The sequence below is a fragment of the Eleutherodactylus coqui genome, chromosome 5 (genome assembly GCF_035609145.1).
Source record: "Eleutherodactylus coqui strain aEleCoq1 chromosome 5, aEleCoq1.hap1, whole genome shotgun sequence".
In the NCBI taxonomy this organism is placed as follows: Eukaryota; Metazoa; Chordata; class Amphibia; order Anura; family Eleutherodactylidae; genus Eleutherodactylus; species Eleutherodactylus coqui.
In genome coordinates this window covers 93,000,521-93,024,466 of record NC_089841.1, presented here as the reverse complement: position 1 = coordinate 93,024,466, position 23,946 = coordinate 93,000,521, and the positions used below count along the sequence as shown (strand labels likewise).

The 23,946-nt window shown below is 45.6% G+C and overlaps 1 protein-coding gene across 2 annotated transcripts in view; it reads left to right on the top strand.

The window, feature by feature from the left end:
• The first annotated feature begins 7,734 nt into the window (after positions 1 to 7,734).
• Positions 7,735 to 23,946, top strand: part of IQGAP2 (IQ motif containing GTPase activating protein 2) — a 297,963-nt gene continuing 281,751 nt past the window's right edge. For both annotated transcript variants that reach the window (XM_066602868.1, XM_066602867.1), the window contains exon 1: positions 7,735 to 7,943. In XM_066602868.1, the coding sequence (XP_066458965.1) occupies positions 7,898 to 7,943 (46 nt within the window). In that variant the 5' untranslated portion in view covers positions 7,735 to 7,897. The remainder of the gene's footprint in view (positions 7,944 to 23,946) is intronic.

The following is a 23,946-nucleotide window of genomic DNA, read 5'->3' as shown; positions in this document are numbered from 1 at the left end:
ATTTGGGGATTAGCATCCCATGTACACACGGACACCAACAGGGCACTGAGCAAGAAATTGGTTACCTGTCGGAGCCACTTGGTTTTTAGTAGAGCTGACTACCCAGCAACTATCGGGCTCTGTAAACAGGATTGGTCATCAGTACTAGGATGGAAGGGTTGCAGATGGTTGTATTTTGAATTATTTGTCATTTATGCTTGGTCTGTGATAGTTCTTGGTTTGGACAACAACATCTAAAGGGTATTTTGCATGGGGAGATTATTACCGACGGAAACAGCGAGTTTGGGAGATAATTGTCCCATGTACATATGGCCAAAAACAAAGCACTGAAATAAAAATCACTCATTTGTTGGAGTTGCTTGGTTTTTAGAAAAACTAAAAACCAAGCGACTATTGTCTGTTGTAAACAGGAGCCACTCAATGCTTGAGCGACTCCTGTTTACTGGGAATGAAGGCAGGCAGCCCGGAATGAGACGCTCCCATTCACTTGAATGACTATCGCTCCTGTGTAAGCACAGGAACAATAGTCAGGTGGCAGTCCGTGGGACAGTTGTCAGGCACTTATGTGCCCAACAGTCGTCCCGTGTAAAGGGACCTTTAAAGGGGTTGTCCCGAGGCAGCAAGTGGGTCTATACACTTCTGCATGGCCATAATAATGCACTTTGTAATGTACATTGTGCATTAATTATGAGCCATACAGAAGTTATAAAAAGTTTTATACTTACCTGCTCCGTTGCTGGCGTCCTCGTCTCCATGGTGCCGACTAATTTTCGCCCTCCGATGGCCAAATTAGCCGCGCTTGCGCAGTCCGGGTCTTCTCCTCTTCTCTATGGGGCTCCGTGTAGCTCCGTGTAGCTCCGCCCCGTCACGTGCCGATTCCAGCCAATCAGGAGGCTGGAATCGGCAATGGACCGCACAGAAGCCCTGCGGTCCATGAAGACAGAGGATCCCGGCGGCCATCTTCAGCAGGTGAGTATGAAGACGCCGGACCGCCGGGATTCAGGTAAGCGCTGTGGGGGTTGTTTTTTTAACCCCTGCAGCGGGGTTGTCTCGCGCCGAACGGGGGGGGGGTTTAAAAAAAAAAAAAACCCGTTTCGGCGCGGGACAACCCCTTTAAGTTAAATGACAAATTGTTGATCAGTGTTAGCTGTGCTCTCTTCAACTGATGGCACGCAGACCTGTCATTTGGAATGAACAAGTTTCCAATGACTGCACCTGACAACAACTGGGAAAATCCAACGTGGCAGATCAGCCTTTCCACAAATACCTGCCATCAGTTGACATTTGTCACAATCATTTAGGTCATGGAAAGACATAAAAGAAAAGTAACAAATAGTCTAAATTGGACTTTTCAGTTGTCCAAAATCCCTAGTGTTTGGTCTGCTTTACTGTATTAATGGGAACCTGTCACCAACTACAAGCACCAGAAACTTAGTCATAGTGCTTATAGTTTAAGGGACGTGGAGTTTGGGGAGCGTCCTTTCTTATTCACTTGGTCCCCCATTGCCATGTTGTTGCCTGGCGGAGTCAGAAAGTAAAAGAAAACATTTGCCAGTCATCACATCTAAAAAACAACATCTAAAAATTGGTTGGTCTGCGTCTGTAAAAGTCAAATTTATTGAAATATTGCAATATTAATCCTACATGATTAACCCAGAAGAAAAAAACAGAATGGCAAAATTGTGCTTAATTCCATCCCCAAGAAAACATTGAATAATAAGCCAACAAAGAGTCATATATTCCCCAAAATAGTACCAATACAAATTGTAGGTTGCCCTGCAAAAAAGGCACCCTCACACAGCCCCATCGGGGGAGAAAGAAAAGTTATGGAGGTCAAAATATGGTGACAGAAAGCAATGTTTTTCTTTTTTTTTAAAAAAAAAGGTATTTTATTTTTTAATCGGTTACTGTATAAATCTGGCATTGCTGTAATCATATTGACCTACAGAATAAAGAGAACGTGTCATTTTTACTGCATGAATGTCGTTAAAAATAACACACCTCTCCCCCCAAATTCTGGGTTTCTTCGCATTTTGTCCCAATTACAAATTCCTTAAAGGGGTTGTCTCGCGAAAGCAAGTGGTGTTAAGCACTTCTGTATGGCCATATTAATGCACTTTGTAATATACATCGTGCATTAAATATTGGCCATACCGAAGTTATTCACTTACCCACTCCGTTGCTGGCGTCCCCGTCTCCATGGCTCCATCTAATTTCAGCGTCTAATCGCCCAATTAGACGCGCTTGCGCAGAAGGGTCTTCTCCCTCCTGGTTGGTCCAGGCACGAGCGGCGTTCTGGCTCCGCCCCCTTCTACGCGTCATCGCGTAGCTCCGCCCCGTCACGTGTGCCGATTCCAGCCAATCAGGAGGCTGGAATCGGCAATGGACCGCACAGAGCCCACGGTGCACCATGGGAGAAGACCCGCGGTGCATCGTGGTTGAAGATCCCGGTGGCCATCTTTGGAAGAAGTTTTATAAGTTGCTGAAACGCAAGAACGGTGAGTAGAAACCTTCGTTAAAAGCCATTTACACTTGTGCATAGTAATGTTTGCTTTAGAAGGGCGACTGGGCAAAAAAAAAATTTCACTTTTGCCTCGGGACAACCCCTTTAACGTCTTCCAAAACATTATATGGTACATTAAATGATACCATTGAAAAATACAACTCAGTCTAAAAACCAGGCAGCTGAGTGGAAACTTAACGGAACCTATCATAGTCAATGGAGTCAGTTGGATGCTGTTCAATTCTATCCTGAGACGCAGGCGTAATAAGTGGTAAATGGAGTTAAAGAAAGTTTATTGATTTTCATTGACCCACTCACAATAGCGTTTTTTTATTGTATATAATATGTGCGTAAAATATAAAAGAAGGCAGCATGTTTTTATTTTACCATGTATTATGTGCTATAAAGCCCTATTGTTCGCTGTGGGCGTGTAATTGTGTATGTGTGGCACTTATAAGCAACATCGCTAAGTATTCAAATAGCGAATTCCATGATCACAGTCCATGTGGATGATACATAGTAACACGTGGGTAGTGAAACGCTCAGGCTGCATTTATCTGTATGGATGCATGCGATCTGCAGTGCATATGCATTTAACATTGCGTATGGGCGCGGATTTGCTCGCAACTTGATAGGAAACCAGCTACAAAAGCCGGAATTTTTGGGGAAAGTGAGAGAGAGCAAAGAGGAAAGAGAGAGAGAGAGATCTGACCCGTTCGTGTGAGTCCGCCTTACAAACACATATATGCACAGTATCATAGCATGAAATACAAACAAATGTGACAAAAACAGATTTCCTGTGCATGTTCAAGATGTCATCCCACCGTTATGTCACTGCTAGATTGTGATCTAGTCAAATTTTTCAAAATAAGTTTTGACATATTTGATATGTGTATGCTATGCAGTAAATGGAGTGACAGCACAATTATCACCGTGCCGTGTCTATCTAGGAACACTGCTCTATAAAATGCATATCACCCAACCACTTGCAAAATAGATTAACATTTAATTTTAGGTTTTGTTCCTATGACCAACCTGTAATGCAAAAACTTGATAACCTGGCATGTGTTACGTCCAATTAATCCTGGATTAAAGGGATTTTATAGTTATTTATACACACATATATACACCGATCAGCTGTGACATTAAGACCAGCCTATATTGTGTAGGTCACACTGATGCCACCAAAACAGTCCTAACCAAGACCCTAGCAGCAGGTGAGTTCATCATAGATCCGACTCATTTTTCCCCTATATCCCACCAAGCTCAAGTGGATTGAGCTCTGGGAAATTTGGAGGCCAAGTCAACACCTTCTTCCATAGTGCATCCTTGTGGCATCTCTTATCCTACCACATAAGCAACACACAGCCGTCCAAAGGTGGGACCACCTTTTTCCACTGCTCCATGGTCCTGTTCTGAACCCCCACATGCCCACTGTAGGCATGTTTAGCAGTGGACAGGGCTCAGAATGGGCACTCAGACCGGTCTGTGGCTATACAGCCCCATATATAACAAGTATTATGCACTGTGTGTTCAGATGCCCTTCTATCATAGCCGGCAGAAACGTTTTCAGCAATTTGTAGTACTGTAGTTCTTCTGTGTGATGAAACCTAGTAGGTTAGACTTCTTTCCCCACATACATCAATGAGCCCTGGGTGCCCATGACCCTGTTGCTGGTTCACCTCTTTACCTTCCTTGAACCCCGTTTGGTAGATACTAACCACTGTATACTAGGAACATCCTACAAGACCTGCTGTCCTGTAGATGCTCCAACCCAGTTGTCTAATTATCACAACAAGATCCTTAGAGCCTTATATTAGCTTTTTTCTGTTGCCAATACATTAATTTGAAGTACTGACTCTTTCCTTGCTTCTTCAAGTTAATGGGATATTCACTTATTCGCTTCACCAGTCAATGAGATATCCGTTTTAGGATTGTGTAAGCCATCCCAAATCCAGACAGGAGACTTCACAGAAGGTTGTGGAGAATAACAGGGCTAAGATCATGTGGGACGTCTGGATACGGACGGACAAACAGCTAATGGCTAGCCAACCACACATCATGGTAATTGACAAGGACCAGAAAACAGCGGTGGTGATAGATGTAGTGGTACCAACCGAAAGCAACCTCAGGAAGAAGGAGTATGAGACCATGTAGAAGCTTCCTAAGTCCCCTCCAATCCAGCACAGAAACTGCGGTGGCTGCCTGCTGGTTTTGGCTCATAGGCTGCACCAGCAATGATGTGTTGTAACGGCATGTGACTTGTGCACCCGATCACTGGCCTCAGCGGTCACGCGCCATTCTTCCTGACATCACCGTGCAGCAGAGAGCAATTTTTTTTTTCAAGTCAATTTTTATTGAATTACTGGACAATAAGTTTACCAGGCAACACCAGAAGTTCAATGTTCGTGTCCCAGATACCAAACCACATTGCGTAGTTAGAATACAGACTACCGAGCGCTCCCTTACTTCATTGTGCACAAAGCCTTCAGCAAGGAAATTCACAGTCCGATGTCGCGCTCCCCCATGTGAATTTAGCCTCAGGCAGCAGAAAGGCTAGGCACAGCCCTGCCTAAAGCTAATTTCACACGGGCAAGTGTGATATCGGGCCGATATCGCCAACTAGCAATTTCTCCATGGATGCAAAGTTTTTTTGTTTAAAAATGCCTCGCATCACTTCGGGAAAGTAGTGGTTTCAATAGTGATCCTGAAAGCCGGCGTCAGAGGATTGGCAAGTGTTTCCCATTGTTTTTAATGGGAAACCTTGCATCGCATCTCACTTGCATGCACCTTACACTCTGTGCAATATTTTTGCCGGCCTCATTAAAAACAATGGGCGAAGCATTCCAAGGAATGCAAAAAAATGTAGAAAAGCTGTGAAAAAAAAATTAAAAAAATTGCTGATGTGTATGATTTCATTCAAAAGAATGGGGTTCATATCCATGCAAGATTTGTGCGTCTCATAAAAGCACAAATCTTGCGTGGTTTTCTCAGCCATATGAAAGCGGCCTAAGGGGGCTGTCACACAGGATGTAATGTGCCTGTGTGGACATTTCTGCGTCACTATGTTATCTTTATGGGGCTTGAATTCACATCTGTTAAAATCTGCACGTTTTTACTTAAAAACTGCAAGATTCAGTTCCGCCGTGTGTAAAATGGCACTTCCCTTATTTCTAGGTTACACAAAGGGCTCTGTATATTAAAACCCAACTGGAAATAGGGCTGTCGCCTCATTTTTCACCTAGATGCCTCCCTAAGGACACTCTTAGACAGAAATATTATCATTCAAAAAATCATTCCAATGAGCGAAAGTGAACGAAAATCGTTTTGTCTAAACTCAAACCAACGACTGAACGACAAACTTTTGGGAGTCGGGAAGGAATATTAGGGAGTCGGGAAGGAATATTAGGGAGTCGGGAAGGAATTTTTTCCCCAAAAGGGCTAATTGACTTCTGGCCTTGAGGTTTTTTGCCTTCCTCTGGATCAACACAGTAGGATAGACAGGCTGGACTAGATGGACAATGTCTTCATTCGGCCTTACATACTATGTTACTATGTTACTATGTAAACGATAATTGTTCATTTTTTGTTCATTTTATACAGAAATAAAAAGTATCGTTGGCTAGTTCACTTATCGTTCGGTTTGAACAGCACTCATTCAGTCCCTCTCAGTCACTTATGCAGCGAATGTGAAAGACTAAACGATTCTTGTATGAATGAGCCAACGATGTATCTGCTTGTATAAACAGGCTGCACGAGAGCGAACAAGCTAAGGGCTTATTCACACGTCCGTATATCGGACGGGTTTTCACGCCCGGCCGATATACAGTGTCCCTTTCTGCAGGGGGAGGAGGCAGGCCGGGCCGTGAGCAGTGCCCTGAGCTCCCGCCCCCTCCCCTCGATTTGCAATGGGAGGGGGCGGGATAAGGCAGAACTTAGTGCCACCCCTGTCCCGCCCCTCCCATTGCAAACAGTGGTGAGGTGCGGAGAGGGGGCGGGAGCTCAGTGCACTGCTCCTGGCCCAGCCCACCTCCTCCCCCTGCAGAAAAGGACACTGTATATCGGCCGGGCGTGAAAACCTGGCCAATATACAGACATGTGAATAAACCCTAACGGTCACTCGCTTGTTAAAACGATAAATTGGCTCATCTAAAAGGAGCCTAACCTTGATCTGACCCTCAACAGATAGGTGCAGATGTCTTATAAATATTAGTAATTGCACTGAAAAAATATGGAGATCAGTATGAATATTTACGTATCAAGTCCCCCCATCCATAGATTTCTAAGGCCGGGCTCACATGAGCGTGTTGTAAAGCGCTGCATATATAACGCAGCGTTTTACCACTATGTGAGCCACATATAGCAGTAATTTTTCACTGTTCATGACAGCGTATCTCACATACAATGTCATGCGCAGTCTTTGTTTCTTTTTTTGTTTAATGACGTTGCGTATAAATGCCGCACATAGACTTGTACATTTATTACACACCTATAGAGAACAATACGTGGTAAAATAGGACATTCCATGTTCTTTTTTATGTGCATATTATATGCAATATATACACGCAAGTGTGAATGGATTACTGAAAATCAATGCACTTTCATTGTCTCCATTCACTGCGTATTACGCATGTTTAATATACTATTAAATTATGCTTACGTGAGCCTGCCCTAAGCCATATCTACATGTATTATTGCAGCGTGCAGTCATTATAAAAAGAAAAAAATCTCATTCCCACAATGAGAAATCCTTTTTTTCCAGGATATGCCATTCTTTTTTTCGACCCTTGCATGCCCAGTCCGTTGCTGTTTTGAAACCCATGAAAAAGCACACAGCCTATAAAACCCACCATTGTCTGGGTTTCCATAGAAACATGTCAAAGTACATATATATGAACACTGTGCAACTATATATAATAGACATGACATATCAGAAGATATAGAATTCACAATTTTACAGTAAAAAAAAAATAGTTTAAAAAAACATTTAATTCAGGAAAACTTGCTTGGCGTTTATCCAAGAAAATCCCAATTCTAAGTAATAAAACTCAGAGCTCAGTTTATGACTAATTCAGACTTTTTCTGCGATAAGAAAAATCTAGTAGGTGGCGCTGATAGGTTACTGCTGCTCACAACACAATGCTCTCAGCACAAGGGAAAGTCTATAGAAAGGAGAGGGAGGAGGAGGAGGGTGCAGGCAGCAGCAGCACAGGGGAGAAGGAGGAGGAGAGATCTCACACACTGTTACACAGCCTGAAAGCAACAGGCAGGACAAAAAGGGACCTGAGTGCGGGATCCTGGGACCCATCCACCCCTGTGATTCACTCATATTCACTGGATTGAAACATCTTCTGCAAGGGGGAAGAAGTGAAAGGTGTAGCAGCTGCTAACAGGATGCACCATGAGGAGATCTCACCTATGCTCAGACCCAGATATGGCTGTAAGTGCATGTAATGCTTCTACCCTTCTCACCTGCAGCAGAGGGCATGGGTCCTGCCCAGAACACCCACATATTGCATTACCATCATGCATGTTCTGTGGTTCCCTGTGCCTCACCTGTTGCTTTAAAGTCTCATTCAGCTTCATTGTTCTATTATGTTTTCTCACTAGAGCAGTAAGTTTTTTGGAGGGATGTGTAGAGTTGAGCTGCTCTTTTCAGCCATGTGTGAAGTGTTGATTAGGGATCAGCTCAGAGGTCCTGTATCCTATCCACTCTCCCAGGTGGTTGCACTGTCAGCCTGAAATGTTACATAGTTGTATATTTATTGTTTTCCAAAACACCAACACTTTAGTAACTTTGTATCACCTGAACTTCTATAGGAATGTTGATTTTATATCTTGATTGTGTAGCAAGTCTTGTGCAGGCCAGAAGTTTGTGGAACTTTGTACTTTTGTTTGCTTATAGCTTGTTTATTTTTAGTAATGCCTGACAAGACGTATGGATTAAGGTGTTCAGTTATGTTTTGATGTTCACATCAGCATTCCTGTAGTTTTGACAGCAAGTAGTCTACAGCTGTCATACAAAATTCAGGATCTGTACAGAAACCTGACTGTCACGATTATTGGGCTATATTCACACTTGTGAGTCTTGATTTATTTTTTTTTATTTTTTTTCTTTTTTTTCTTTTTTTTGGGGGGGGGGGGGGTGTTTTTTTTTTTTCTTCTTATTCCTGCGCAAGTTCTATCCAATTCTGAGATGCACAGAACTTCTATGGGAAAAGAAGCAAATGAACCCATTCATTGAATGGGTTAATTCAGACAAGCATTTTTTTTTTCTCGGACTGAGAGACCAACTTGCTGTATGTCCTAGTTTTGGGTTATTATTGTTTAGGAATTGTGCATCTTTTTTTATGGGAGTATGGAAAAAAAAAACCATGCAACTCGTATGACGTGGAAATTGCATACAAGTGTGATACGTTTTAAAAGCATTTTATTATTGGAACCACATGCAGGTTTTGTGTGTGTGTGTGTGTGTGAAACTGATGTAAATGTGATGTGTTTTTATCTTAAAAAAGGAAAATTGCAATGAAATCGCAGGTAAGATGGTCAGTTTTTCACTGGCCTACATCACACTTGCCTGTGTGAATACAGCCTCATAAATCATTGGGATCTGTGCAACAATTGATCTGACATAGCTGTCATGTTCCATTATGAGACTGTGCAAAGATTTAAGTGATGAATGTTTTTTGGGCTACAATCAAAAGTTCATTATTGAATGCAAAGTGTCCTCTGCTGACATTTTTTTTCTTTTAAATCTTTATTGGTTCCTTGGAAAGCTGTCTGACAACCATTATGAGCAGCAGCTACTGAAGGTGTTGTCATCCAGCTTTCCCACACTGTTGAACATTGAATGCTACTAGTTGTACAGTAATGCAGCCCACTCCATTGTGGCTGTGTGACTATCTAGACTTCTAATCAGGACCCTGAGAGGGTTTGGTGACAACCTGTTTGGATGTTGTAATGCTGACTGTATTGGTTGTCACTAATTGTTAAAGTATAACTATTGAGTATTTAAGTAGGATTTTTAGCAGTTTGACAAGAGGACAGCTCAAGGACATAGTTGTGCTCCTCCATGTTCATTGAATAGGCTGTTTCTAGGGAAGCCTTCCTTATCAGGTTGGGATCACTTATTAGAATGTTATCAGTTGTCTCACTTTGCGATTAGAGCAGCACAGACAAGCTGTGGTGACTCAATGCAGTTTGACTTCAGAGTACATGGAGTTTTATTCTGACTGTCTTTCATTGTACTTTGACCAGAAATGTTCCCTCCCCCAGATACTACAGTAGAGGAGTAGGTGATTGCTGTGCTTGCTCTTGTTACATATGGATATGCAGCATGTCAATGGCACCTAAACCTTGTCATTAAAAATAGATGTATGTAAGTTCAAACATGAAACTAATATGTATATAATCATAATTATTGCATATGCAAACTGAAGCATTTAGTCTCTAGAGCTGTCATCTGCATTGGTGTTTTCCCATCACAAACTCTTATGCCATGTTGCTAGAATATGTTACATTAAAGGGTTTGTGCCAAGATTTAAAGTTACCTGCTATCCACAGGATAGGGGTGCAACTACTTTATCGGTGTAGGTCTGACCACTCAGACCCCCACTGATCATGAGAACAGGAGTCCTGGAGGTCCCCACAAGGACGGAGCAGTGGTCAAGCATATGTACCTGTCACTCCATTTATTTCAATGAGACTGCTGTATATAGATGCGCAATCAAACTCCCATTTTTGTGAGAAGTGGGTGTATCAGCAATCGGACCCCACTGATGAGATTTGGTAGCTTTTAAATATTATTACAAGTCATTTAAGATTGGTAATCCAAACTATGGGAGCCCTTTCAGGTTTTTACCTGCAAAGCAGTGCCAATGGCCACTTGTGGTAAGTTCACACACAGTGGAATTGCTGCAGCATGTGAGCTGAAATCCCACAGCAATGTACACTACACTGTTAGTGAATGGGGTTTTGATAAACACAGTGAGCTAATTCAGCAACGGAAGTTAATCGTGCTGCGGATTTTCATATTCGCAGCATGCTCTTTGTTGTAGAGATGCTGCAAATTTTCGCTGCAGAGTTTATTTAGTGCGATGTGGTGAATGTCTGCAGCAAGATCCACATGAAGATTTTGGTGGCAGTTGTGTGATCATACTACTACAATGTAGGGATTTGCTGTAATGTGCTATTTAATCTAATGGGGCTATATTGTAGTTTCCTGTATAGTGGGTGGTCAGGAGTTCTGCTGTGCAGGAGAAAACTTTGAAGGAGCTGCAGCACATTCATTCTGTGGATAGTTGGGTGCCCAGGAAGCGAATCTCGAATGATAAACACAGGATGGCATATTCTACCAATAAGTCACCATTGATAATACTGTAGTGGAAAGCTCCCTTGAAATGCTGCACTATTTATCCAGTATATGGTGCAGGCTGTGTGTGGGAGGACTATGGCAGGTCAAGTCCACCACTTCTGTGCTGCGCTTTTTAGTGTGCAGTAGGGATCCTTTGATCATTTAGTTAAGTTATGTGTGATTGGCAACAAAAGGAAACATTTTTGAAGTATTCCAAGTAAATGGTTAATTGGGGTTGCCTTAACTGGACAAATCCTCTTTAAAAAGTAAGTATGCTACTACGGAAACCTTTGTTTGGCCAATTTCACACAAGTACTGGCTCGAGTTTGTGTTTTACTGACACGGTTTGTCACCATCATAGAAATCCTATGATGGTGATAGTTTTGGTCAGTGAACCTCATAGTCTGGTCCGGACACAGAAATGCATCCATAATATGCTAATGTGAAACTGGCCTGAAAGGAGTATTCCAGGCATTTAATCTCTTACAGTACTGCTGACCTATCCTCAGGATAGGTCATCAGTAGTTGATCGGTGGAGGTCTGCCACTCGGGACCCCCTCTTATCGGCTTATTTCATACTCCCTGCATTGAGCTAGATGTTGATAGTTTAGTTCGCATTGGGGTTGAAGGCAGAAGTGCAATAGAAGGTATAGAAGCAGACTCCCGACGATCAATTAATGACCTATACTGGGGATAGGTTATCAATACTGCAAGGGGTTAAGTGCCTGGAATACCCCTTCAAGCAGCATGGTCATGGTAAGATGCAGGCAACTTTACATTTTCCTTGCAGTATTGCTGTTGCAGTTATGCAATATTGCGCAACTCCCATTGAAATGGGCAACCTTGTAGTGCCGGCCAGTATGGGTGACACTCTTTCTAGTGGTTGTCTGCTTTAGCTAATAAAGTGACCCTCTTCTATGACCTCTACATACTTGATCTATTTCTCTTATTCTGTTACATGCATATTGATGCATTATATAGACAGCTCTTGAATTTTAATGGGCAATGTAATGCTTAAAGGGGTTGACTAGAATAAGAAAAAATGTCTGCTCTCTTCTAAAATCAGCACCACCCGTTGCCTGTGTAACATAGTAACATAGTATGTAAGGCCGAATGAAGACATTGTCCATCTACTCCAGCCTGTTTAACCTCCTTGTTGATCCAGAGGAAGGCAAAAAACCCCAAGAGGCAGAAGCCAATTGGCCCTTTTGGGGGGAAAATTCCTTCCCGACTCCCTAATGGCAGTCAGACTAGTCCCTGGATCAACCCCTAATAGTTCCTACCTGTCTGTATACCTGGATCAACAACCCGCTGGTCACCTCAAAACTATATCCTGTAATATCCTTCCGCTCCAGAAAGACATCAAGTCCCCTTTTAAACTCCTCTATGGATTTTGCCATCACCACGTCCTCAGACAGAGAGTTCCACAGTCTCACTGCTCTTACACTAAAGAACCCTTTTCTGTGTTGGCGATGAAACCTGCTTTCTTCTAGACGTAGTGGATGCCCTCTCGTTGCCGTCGCAGCCCTGGGTATAAACAAATCATGGGAGAGATCTTTGTATTGTCCCCTCATGTATTTATACATAGTTATTTGATCGCCCCTTAGCCGTCTTTTTTCCGGGGTAAATAATCCCAATTTGGATAGCCTCTCTGGGTATTCCAGTCCCGTCATTCCACGTATTAGTTTAGTTGCCCTTCTTTGAAACCCCCTGAAGCACTGTAACATCTTTCCTGAGCATCTGTGACCAGTATTGCAACTTGGCTCCATTCATTTCAATAAAATGCATCTGCAATACCAGACACACCCCATAGACGGGTTAACTCTTGCTGCTTGGTTCCACTGCAGATTACAGCTGGTCTATGGTGGTCCCAGCAGTAGGACAGTTTTCTCAAGGTAACAGGGTTTTTTTTTATTTTTTAAAGCGGACATCCCCTTTAAGCAAGCTGATTACTCATTGTAACCAAACATATTTAGACTCCTTTATCAGTGGTCCTTTCGAGAGATGGAAGGAAAAAACTGTTTGCCCTGGACAGCTTTTCGTTTGCACTAGTGTGAACCTGGCGTAATGTGCCAGTTCTTCTGGTGGACTTGTGCCATGCTTTGGTGGGCAACATGTACTTTCATAATTTACTAATTTGATAGCTGCTCTTCTGTATTTATTATAAGGGGTTCAGGTAAACTATATTGCCACATAAAGTGCCCAGTGTTTTATTCATCTATTTCCCTTCCTGACAGGTTTACACCGCGTCTGACAATGAGTAATACCGCTGCCTGCGTGAAATGGCACTTTATAGATAATAATGCCTAATCCTAATTATAATTATGCTCCAGCATTTCTGTGTTCTGAGATATGTGGCTTTAACATACTACACTCCGTAGTGCTGTCATTCTTCCACTCGTACTCTTAGGTACTCCAGAATGTACTTGACACTTCTTGCCATGTAAAACATTGTGAAAGCAAATTATACAGCAGTGCTAGAAATAGTCTCCCTAACCTCTTCAATTAGCGGATCTGTGCTGGACTTGTTCTATATTCACATTTGGAGCCGCCACTAAAAATTTAGTATTTCTTCTTGGCAAAAGTGAGGTTTTTTTTTTTTTATCCCCCCCTCCCTCTCTTCATCCAAATGGTGGACTTATTATGTCATTGGGGTCTGTTAAGTGCCGCAAGTGTTTGTCATGCAAGAGTTATCTTATTTTGCATGTGTTCTCCCTGATTTGTAGTATTAATATTATTATCATAGCATTGATTGTTGTGGGTTTTTTTTTTTTGTAAAGGGATGCCTCTATGCAAATGTGAGCAGACCCTAAGGTCGCTTTCATACGGCCCAAAAAAAAAATCACGCAAGCTTTGTTCCTTGCGAGACGCACTCTTCACCCAGCTTTCCTACATGAAGTTTTCTTCCCTTTCTCTGTAGGACCAGGAATCCCCTGGTCAAACAGGTCTTATGCATCGAGCGGACCCCATTGACTCTAATGGGATCCATTTGGTTTCCTCTTAGCTGCCCGGCATTTTACCGGATGCATGCAGCACTATTTCTTCCGGTGTCTTCTGCCAGATCTGTAACGGAACCTCCAAACAGAGATTTTAACACAGATGTCAATGCAGCCTAAAAGAGACAAGCCAAAATTGTTAAAATAATATCTGCCTACTTAGGTGAAATTAAAATAACCTATTTTCCAGAACGCCCTTCTACGCAGTGATACTGAAGTTGAGCTTAGTGCTCGCCTTCCACCATTTGTGCCTATTTGCCTTTTACGCTGCGGCACGTGTTGTGTATAGCTAATGCACTGTCTTATCCCATGTGTATGCTGGACAGGAGATTGAACGGATTCTTGCCTATGTACAAGAGGCTTCTCCTGGGATTCCGTATGCATCCGGTGAATGATTTGTACAGCCCCCCCTTACAACCGGAGGGTTGCTGGAGCAGCAGTGTGATTTGTACACTTGTACTATGAGCTGGTGAATTATTTATTCAGTGGATAAGCTGGCTCGCATTACTTCAGTGCAACATGTTAAGTATTTTCTTTTCCTGCCTTACAAAGAAGATCATCAGGAAGTGGTTTGGGTGTCACTAACTGACTGATCTACTGTGACCAACGTGTCATACTAAAAACGAGAAAGCGGCTTATCTTCAGAAAGAAACTAGTCTCTAAAGAGGACTTTGTTCTATGTGCTGACGTGTGTTTTACTAAATACTTGTGCTCCCCAAGAAAAACTTCTTAAAAGCACCTTTTCTTAGAACTCTGCATTATGCTGGTCCCCTGTTATTCCTCCTGGAAATGTATCCCTAAACTGATCTTACATCAAAGGGATGGGTCCCTACAAATTTGCACATGCATGAGGGTAGCATTTTTGCAGAAAAAACAATGTTTGTTCTGCTAATGGCTGATTAGTCTAATGAGTTCAAGATGTGTTCTTTTTCCAGCGGAATTACATAGCTCACCGTGCATATCCTAGCATATAGCGTGCACATTTGCGCACCCCCATTGACTTCTGTGGGGACGTTTGGTGTGCAAATGTGCAGGAAAATAGTGCATACTGCACGGTTTTTGTGTGACCTTAAAAAATGTGTATGTTAACAAACCCATTGAAATGAATACATTCTATTCTCTGTGCATTGTCATTGCGCATCACACATGCAATGCTAACAGACCATTGATTTGTATTGGTCCACTCACACCTGTGATTTTTCTATTTTCTTACTCGTGAAAAAAAAAATCACATCATGCACTATATTGGTGCGTATTATGCCAAGTTAGGCTGCCTGTTCACGGGCAGGTTTTCATTGCGTTGAGTGAAAGCTCTCCATCGCTTTATTATGGAGAGCGCTCCCCCCGGTCCACAAGCGAAGAATCATTACAATTCTTCACTTGCATCCAGCAAATCGCAGCTGCGATTTGCCGCGATTCTCCGTGGTCAGCCTATTTGTCAGATAGGCTGACAGCGGAGATCTGTCTGCCGACTCCTGCTCCCGGGTGGCGGATCTCTGCCGTGGGATACCACAACGCCCGTGGACAGGCAGCCTTAGTGTGTGTGGATTTGGGGCACGCAGCGAGTAGAATGTTATTGAGTGCTCAGACCAAGTCCAGGTTTACCTACAGCGATCTCGGCTCACGTGCATGATCATTACAATTCATTCTTTCTGGTTATTGGCAAATCACATAATACACCATAAAATGTAAATGATCATCAGATCTGAAGCTTCAATCAAACTCAATCATGAAAATACCAACCCACATACACTGTACTGATGCAAATGTCCGACAGAAGCCAAACATTCATACAAGCGTGTCAGAAAAAGTGTGAGGGGCTTCAGAGTCGCACTGAGCAAAAGTCATTTATCAAAAATTTGTTCCACCACATGTTCTTTTAAATGGGTTTTCCAGCTTTTTTTCTTCTTTGTAGATTGATGACTAGTCTTCGGTATGGGTCATTAACAACACATTGTGGGGATACTCCCCAGTCAGCATCTGATCACCACTCATCACTATGTATATGGTGTTTGCAAATCGCCTATAAGGCCTCCTTCACATGAGCGTATTGTAAAACATTCTTAATATGGATCCACAATGCATCCTTTTTCCAGATGAAATTGCATCATTATGTCATCCATATTTACATTCATTGATATTATTTTCTATTGGACATAAACAGATCTGTTTTTTTTACCAACAGGAAATAATACAAGTTAAAGGGGTTGTCCCGAGGCAGCAAGTGGGTCTGTACACTTCTGCATGGCCATAATAATGCACTTTGTAATGTACATTGTGCATTAATTATGAGCCATGCAGAAGTTATAAAAAGTTTTATACTTACCTGTTCCGTTGCTGGCGTCCTCGTCTCCATGGTGCCGACTAATTTTCGCCCTCCGATGGCCAAATTAGCCGCGCTTGCGCAGTCCGGGTCTTCTGCAGTCTTCTATGGGGCTCCGTGTAGCTCCGTGTAGCTCCGCCCCGTCACGTGCCGATTCCAGCCAATCAGGAGGCTGGAATCGGCAGTGGACCGCACAGAAGAGCTGCGGTCCACGGAGGAAGAGGCCATCTTCAGCGGTGAGTAGAGAAGTCACCGGAGCGCGGGGATTCAGGTAAGCGCTCCGGTGAGCTTTCTTTACCTCCCTGCATCGGGGTTGTCTCGCGCCGAACGGGGGGGGGGGTTGAAAAAAAAAAAAACCCGTTTCGGCGCGGGACAACCCCTTTAATGCACATAAGTGTGGAATCTGATGCATCGGTATTTTAATCATCCTCCATAGACTTAAAGGGGTTTCCAGCACATTTAGGCCCCCTGTCCACGGCCGTGATTTCGCCAGTGGTAAATCACCGGTGAATCACACCGGCCGAAGCTTTGCAAAACGTTGCTATGAAAAGCGCCGGACCCGTGTCCACAAGTATAAAAACATTGCGATTCTCCGCTCGCGGCCGGCTGACCTGCAGAGAACTGTCTGCCGGCTCCTGCTCCCGGGCAGCTGCTCCCGCGGCTGAGATTCGCCACGGGATACTGTAACGCCCGTGGACAGGGTGCCTTACCATTGATGCTGTAAGGCCTCATGTCCACGGGGAAAATCAGGCCCGCTACGGATTCTCCATGTAGAATCTGCAGCGGGTCCCTCCTGCCCCGCGGACATGAGCGCTTAAAATAGGAATAAATCAGAATTAACTCACCTCTCACACGCTCCGGATACTTCCTTCGCTGCGGCGTCATCTTCTCTCGTCGCGGCCGGATCTTCTTTCTTCGGCTCGGCGGATGTGCATGATGACATCGGTGACGTGCCCCGCGCATGCGCCAGGCCGAAGCAAAATGATCCGGCCGCGACTGAGAGAAGATGGCGCCGCGGCGAAGAGAAGAACCGGAGCGTGTGAGTAAAATCTGATTTTTGTGTCCCGCGGATCCGGACGGCTTCCATTGGCTTCAATAGAAGCCCGCGGGAGACCCGCATGAAAATGGAGCATGGTCCAGATTTTTTCATGCTCCATTTTTAAAAAAATCACTTTTATTGATGATCCGCGGGTATTTATCTACCCCGCGGGTGGTCAATGCATCCCTATGGGGTGCGGATCCGCGGGCAGGAGAAGAGTTAAAATCCGCTGCGGATTTTAATTCTTATTTTGCCCGTGGACATGAGCCCTAAGTCTTCAATAGTTGATCGTGGGGGTTTGCCACTCAAGATCCCTGCTGATCACTGGGAACACTACAAATTCAGATAGCACTGACCAAACGGCAGTGGCCTGGTTTGTGGCTACTGATGCAGCTCCCATTGAATTCACATGCAGTAACAAACCAAGAGCTTTCCGTTTTGCAGCGGCAATCTGCTTCCAGAGCTTTCTACACTGACAACAGCCCCGGAGATCTTCAGATTGCCAGGGATCCTGAGTGGTGGACCTGAGGTTAGGTCATTGATGGTAAAGGTCCCGGCTGGCCCCTTCTAATTGGCATGTTGCATCCTCGAAATAGGGTGAAACTATTGCATGCTGTGTTTTTAAAACACCATTGGAATTTATGCGTCCATGTAAATGGATTCATAGCTTTTCATTAGCTTTGTATTGTGATTCGAATAACCTATATTAACTAAGGATATAAATTATGCTTGTCTGAAAAACTCCCAAGGAAAGTTTGAAGCGGCAACAAGAATACTATTATCAAGAACAGCAAGGTTTCCATTTGTAGAAATGAGCTGTTTAAATAATTGCTTGATGATAATCAACTTGGACCTTGATCTTGCTTGAGGCCAAAACTCCTTATGTACAACTTGACTATTTACCCTTCTTCTTAACATTTTAGATGAAAATGTTCTTTCTTGTAAGCAGTTTCTTTTCCTTTTGCATGCTGTTGGACAGTAAGTAAGTCCAGGACTTGTGGCCAAGGCTGATAACCGATACCTGGTTTGTGTTCTCTTCTCCTCTCATCATTATGCAGAGCGCTCGATCTGCCATGACGGATAATGAGGTAAACATGCCTGAAGAATATTTACACCGTCTTCTCGGTAATCTGTTGGGACTCATGAAGACCAGAAAAGCTTAATAACTGTGAGGAGTATATAAACAGCAGATGTCAATGGCTACATTAAAGCAACATTTCTCTTTTATGGGCAGATTTTACGGTGAATTTGTGAATCCCTTTAGTGTTCGGAGACTGGTTTACCCTTATGATTTGCGTTAATGTCTCAGCCATATTCCATAAGCATTCAGTTTGATATGAGCTGCATGATAATCAGACTTGGCCATATTTTCTTCCTAAACGCTGACCTTTCACTTTTTTTTTCCATCTGTCCTTTTGCAGTTTCTCTAATATTGAATGTTCTTACCTGAAAGGGCTTTCATTAAAATTGGATAAGACGTTAACCTGAAAGATTATCTTAAGTCAGCCTGTCCTTGTCTACACCATGGGCCTTGGGGTGTGTGACTTGTGCATTTGCCTAGGGCCCATAACCTGTCTTTACTGACATGGGTGCCACTAGCACCAAACCACACGTGGGACATGAACCTATAGACGGTTTGCTGAACCTAGGGCCAGCCCTGCTTGTATATTAAGAAGTTGCTTAAAAAGTAATTAAATAATATACTCTTCTTGCCCTTTTTAGGGCTCCTTTTAGACAAGCCGATTCTTGTTTGTGTGTGCAAGTGACGTCACCGTTAGCTCGTTCGGTCTCATGCAGTCGGTTTAGACAGGCAGATTCATCGTTGACTCGTTCAACGTCCATTGTTCAGTATCATTCAGTCTTTCACCTTCGCTAATGCTGTTTAAACGGAACCAGAAGTGAATGAACAAATGATTATTTTTATGCCTGCATAAAATAAATGACATACGAGAAGTGAGCGATTCTCGTTCATCGTTGGCTTTAAAAACACGTTTAGACTGAAGATTATCTTTCACTGATTTAAATGATTTTTTTGAACAATAATTGTTCTGTCTTAACGCACCCCAAGGCTGCCTGTCCACGGGCGTTGCGGCATCCTCCGGCGGATCTCCACCGCAGGAGCCGCCGCCCAGGAGCAGGGGACGGCATACGGATCTCCGCTGGTCAGCCTATCTGACAAATAGGCTGACCGTGGCAAATCGCAGCATGCTGCGATTTGCCGGCCGCGAGCGGAGAATTGCAATGATTCTCCACTCATGGGGGGGGGGAGCGCTCTTCATAGCATTGCTATGGAGAGCTTTCACTGCGTTTCCCCCAGCCAGATTATCGCTGCAAGGAACGCAATTCAAACTCGCCCATGGACAGGCAGCCTAAAGGTGCCTTCAAACTTGCAATTGCGGTATTGCTGCATTTTTTTTCAAAAACGCATATGTCAATAGGACTTTCTAATGTTAATAACGCATCACACAAAAATCACAAGTTTATGCTTTGTGACTTTTGTACGATGCGTTTTTAATAGAGATGAGCGAACGTACTCGTCCGAGTTTGATACTCGTTCGAGTATTAGCGTGTTCGAGATGCTCGTTACTAGAGGCGAGCACCACGCGATGTTCGAGTTACTTTCACTTTCATCTCTGAGACGTTAGCGCGCTTTTCTGGCCAATAGAAAGACAGGGAAGGCATTACAACTTCCTCCTGTGATGTTCAAGCCCTATACCACCCCCCTGCAGTGAGTGGCTGGCGAGATCAGGTGTCACCCGAGTATATAAATCGGCCCCTCCCGCGGCTCGCCTCAGATGCGTTCTGACATAGATCAGGGAAAGTGCTGCTGATGCCGGAGCTGCTATAGGGAGAGTGTTAGGAGTGATTTTAGGCTTCAAGAACCCCAACGGTCCTTCTTAGGGCCACATCTGACCGTGTGCAGTACTGTTGAGGCTGCTTTTTGCAGTGTTGCACTTTTTTTTTTTTTTGTATATCGGCCGTGCAGAGCATTGCGTCCAGAGCATTGCGTCCTGCAGTAATTTTACATAGTCCACGGCCAGTAGTGGTGGTGAGGCAGGGACAGTGAAAGACATATCCAGTCTATATACGCAGTGGGCTTTTCCAAAAAAATTTGGGGAAAAAAAATCTATTTGGGCTGCCTGTGACCGTCCTGACTGTACTGCGTCTCTGCTGAGGGTAGTTGTCCTAATTAATACGCAGCCAGCTAAGTGTTACAGCAGGCTTGCGCAAAATTCTTTCCTGCCTCTGCTGAGCGTTCCGTAAGTGAAGTCAGCCTCCAACCACAGGCCAATAAGCGGCACATTTAATTACAGCGTTCTGTTTCTGCACTACTGGTAATACAGCATGCTGAGGGGTAGGGGTAGGCCTAGAGGACATGGACGCGGGCGACGACGCGGAGGCCCAAGTCAGAGTGTGGGCACAGGCCGAGCTCCTGATCCAGGTGTATCGCAGCCGACTGCTGCGGGATTAGGAGAGAGGCACGTTTCTGGCGTCCCCACATTCATCTCACAATTAATGGGTCCACGCGGTAGACCTTTATTAGAAAATAAGCAGTGTGAGCAGGTCCTGTCGTGGATGGCAGAAAGTGCATCCAGCAATCTATCGACCACCCAGAATTCTGCGCCGTCCACTGCTGCAACTCTGAATCCTCTGGCTGCTGCTCCTCCTTCTTACCAGCCTCCTCACTCCATTACAATGACACATTCTGAGGAGCAGGCAGACTCCCAGGAACTCTTCTCGGGCCCCTGCCCAGAATGGGCAGCAATGGTTTAGATTCCTCTCCCACTGGAGGAGTTTGTCGTGACCGATGCCCAACCTTTGGAAAGTTCCCGGGGTCCAGGGGATGAGGCTGGGGACTTCCGGCAACTGTCTCAAGAGCTTTCAGTGGGTGAGGAGGACGATGACGATGAGACACAGTTGTCTATCACTCGGGTAGTAGTAATTGGAGTAAGTCCGAGGGAGGAGCGCACAGAGGATTCGGAGGAAGAGAAGCAGGACGATGAGGTGACTGACCCCACCAGGTTTGCTATGCCTACTGAGGACAGGTCTTCAGACGGGGAGGCAAGTGCAGCAGCAGGGCAGGTTGGAAGAGGCAGTTCGGTGGCCAGGGGTAGAGGCAGGGCCAGACCGAATAATCCACCAACTGTTTCCCAAAGCGCCCCCTCGCGCCATGCCACCCTGCAGAGGCCGAGGTGCTCAAAGGTCTGGCAGTTTTTCACTGAGAGTGCAGACTGACGAACAGTGCTGTGCAACCTTTGTCGCGCCAAGATCAGCTGGGGAGCCACCACCACCAGCCTCACTACCACCAGCATGCGCAGACATATGATGGCCAAGTACCCCACAAGGTGGGACGAAGGCCGTTCACCGCCTCCGGTTTGCACCGCTGCCTCTCCCCCTCTGCCCCAACCTGCCACTGAGATCCACCCCCCCCCTCTCAGGACACAGGCACTACCGTCTCCTGGCCTACACCCACACCCTCAATTCCGCTGACCTCGGCCCCATCCACCAATGTCTCTCAGCGCACCGTCCAGCCGTCGCTAGCGCAAGTGTTGGAGCACAAGCGCAAGTACGCCGCCACGCACCCGCACGCTCAAGCGTTAAACATGCACATAGCCAAATTTATCAGCCAGGAGATGCTGCCGTATAGGGTTGTGGAAACGGAGGCTTTCAAAGGTATGATGGCGGCGGCGGCCCCGCGCTACTCAGTTCCCAGTTGCCACTACTTTTCCCGATGTGCCGTCCCAGCCCTGCACGACCACATCTCCCGCAACATTGTACGCGCCCTCACCAACGCGGTTACTGCCAAGGTCCACTTAACGGATACGTGGACAAGCACAGGCGGGCAGGGCCACTATATCTCCCTGACGGCACATTGGGTGAATTTAGTGGAGGCTGGGACAGAATCAGAGCCTGGGACCGCTCACGTCCTACCCACCCCCAGAATTGCGGGCCCCAGCTCGGTGGTGGTATCTGCGGCGGTGTATGCTTCCTCCACTAAACCACCCTCCTCCTCCTCCTACGCAACCTCTGTCTCGCAATCAAGATGTGTCAGCAGCAGCAGCACGTCGCCAGCAGTCGGTGTCGCGCGGCGTGGCAGCATAGCGGTGGGCAAGCGTCAGCAGGCCATGCTGAAACTACTTAGCTTAGGAGAGAAGAGGTACACGGCCCACGAACTGCTGCAGGGTCTGACAGAGCAGACCGACCGCTGGCTTGCGCCGCTGAGCCTCCAACCGGGCATGGTCGTGTGTGACAACGGCCGTAACCTGGTGGCGGATCTGCAGCTCGGCAGCCTCACGTACGTGCCATGCCTGGCCCATGTCTTTAATTTGGTGGTTCAGCGCTTTCTGAAAAGCTACCCACGCTTGTCAGACCTGCTCGGAAAGGTGCGTCGGCTCTGTGCACATTTCCGCAAGTCCCACACGGATGCTGCCACCCTGCGCACCCTGCAACATCGGTTTCATCTGCCAGTGCACCGACTGCTGTGTGACGTGCCCACACGGTGGAACTCTATGCTCCACATGTTGGCCAGGCTCTATGAGCAGCGTAGAGCTATAGTGGAATACCAACTCCAACATGGGCGGCGCAGTGGGAGTCAGCCTCCTCAATTCTTTACAGAAGAGTGGGCCTGGTTGGCAGACATCTGCCAGGTCCTTCGTAACTTTGAAGGTGGTGAGCGGCGATGCTTCAGTCATTAGCGTCACCATTCCTCTTTTATGCCTCTTGAGAAGTTCCCTGCAAAGCATAAAGGCAGATGCTTTGCACTCGGAAACAGAGCCGGGGGAAGACAGTATGTCGCTGGAAAGTCAGAGCACCCTCCTGTCTATATCTCAGCGCGTTCAGGAGGAGGAGGAGGAGCATGAGGAGGATGAGGAGGAGGGGGAAGAGACAGCTTGGCCCACTGCTGAGGGTACCCATGCTGCTTGCCTGTCATCCTTTCAGCGTGTATGGCCGGAGGAGGATCCTGAAAGTGATCTTCCTAATGAAGACAGCCATGTGTTGCGTACAGGTACCCTGGCACACATGGCTGACTTCATGTTAGGATGCCTTTCTCGTGACCCTCGCGTTACACGCATTCTGGTCACTACGGATTACTGGGTGTACACACTGCTCGACCCATGGTATAAGGAGAACCTTTCCACTCTCATACCCGAAGAGGAAAGGGGTTCGAGAGTGATGCTATACCACAGGACCCTGGCGGACAAACTGATGGTAAAATTCCCATCAACAGCGCTAGTGGCCGAAGGCGCAGTTCCGAGGGCCAGGTAGCAGGGGAGGCGCGGAGATCAGGCAGCATGTACAGCACAGGCAGGGGAACACTCTCTAAGGCCTTTGACAGCTTTCTGGCTCCCCAGCAAGACTGTGTCACCGCTCCCCAGTCAAGGCTGAGTCGGCGGGAGCACTGTAAAAGGATGGTGAGGGAGTACATAGCCGATCGCACGACCGTCCTCCGTAACGCCTCTGCCCCCTACAACTACTGGGTGTCGAAGCTGGACACGTGGCCTGAACTCGCGCTGTATGCCTTGGAGATGCTTGCTTGTCCTGCGGCTAGCGTCTTGTCAGAGAGGGTGTTTAGTGCGGCTGGGGGAATCATCACAGATAAGCGTACCCGCCTGTCAACCGACAGTGCCGACAGGCTTACACTTCTCAAGATGAACAAAGCCTGGATTTCCCCAGACTTCTCTTCTCCACCAGCGGACAGCAGCGATACCTAAACAATACGTAGGCTGCACC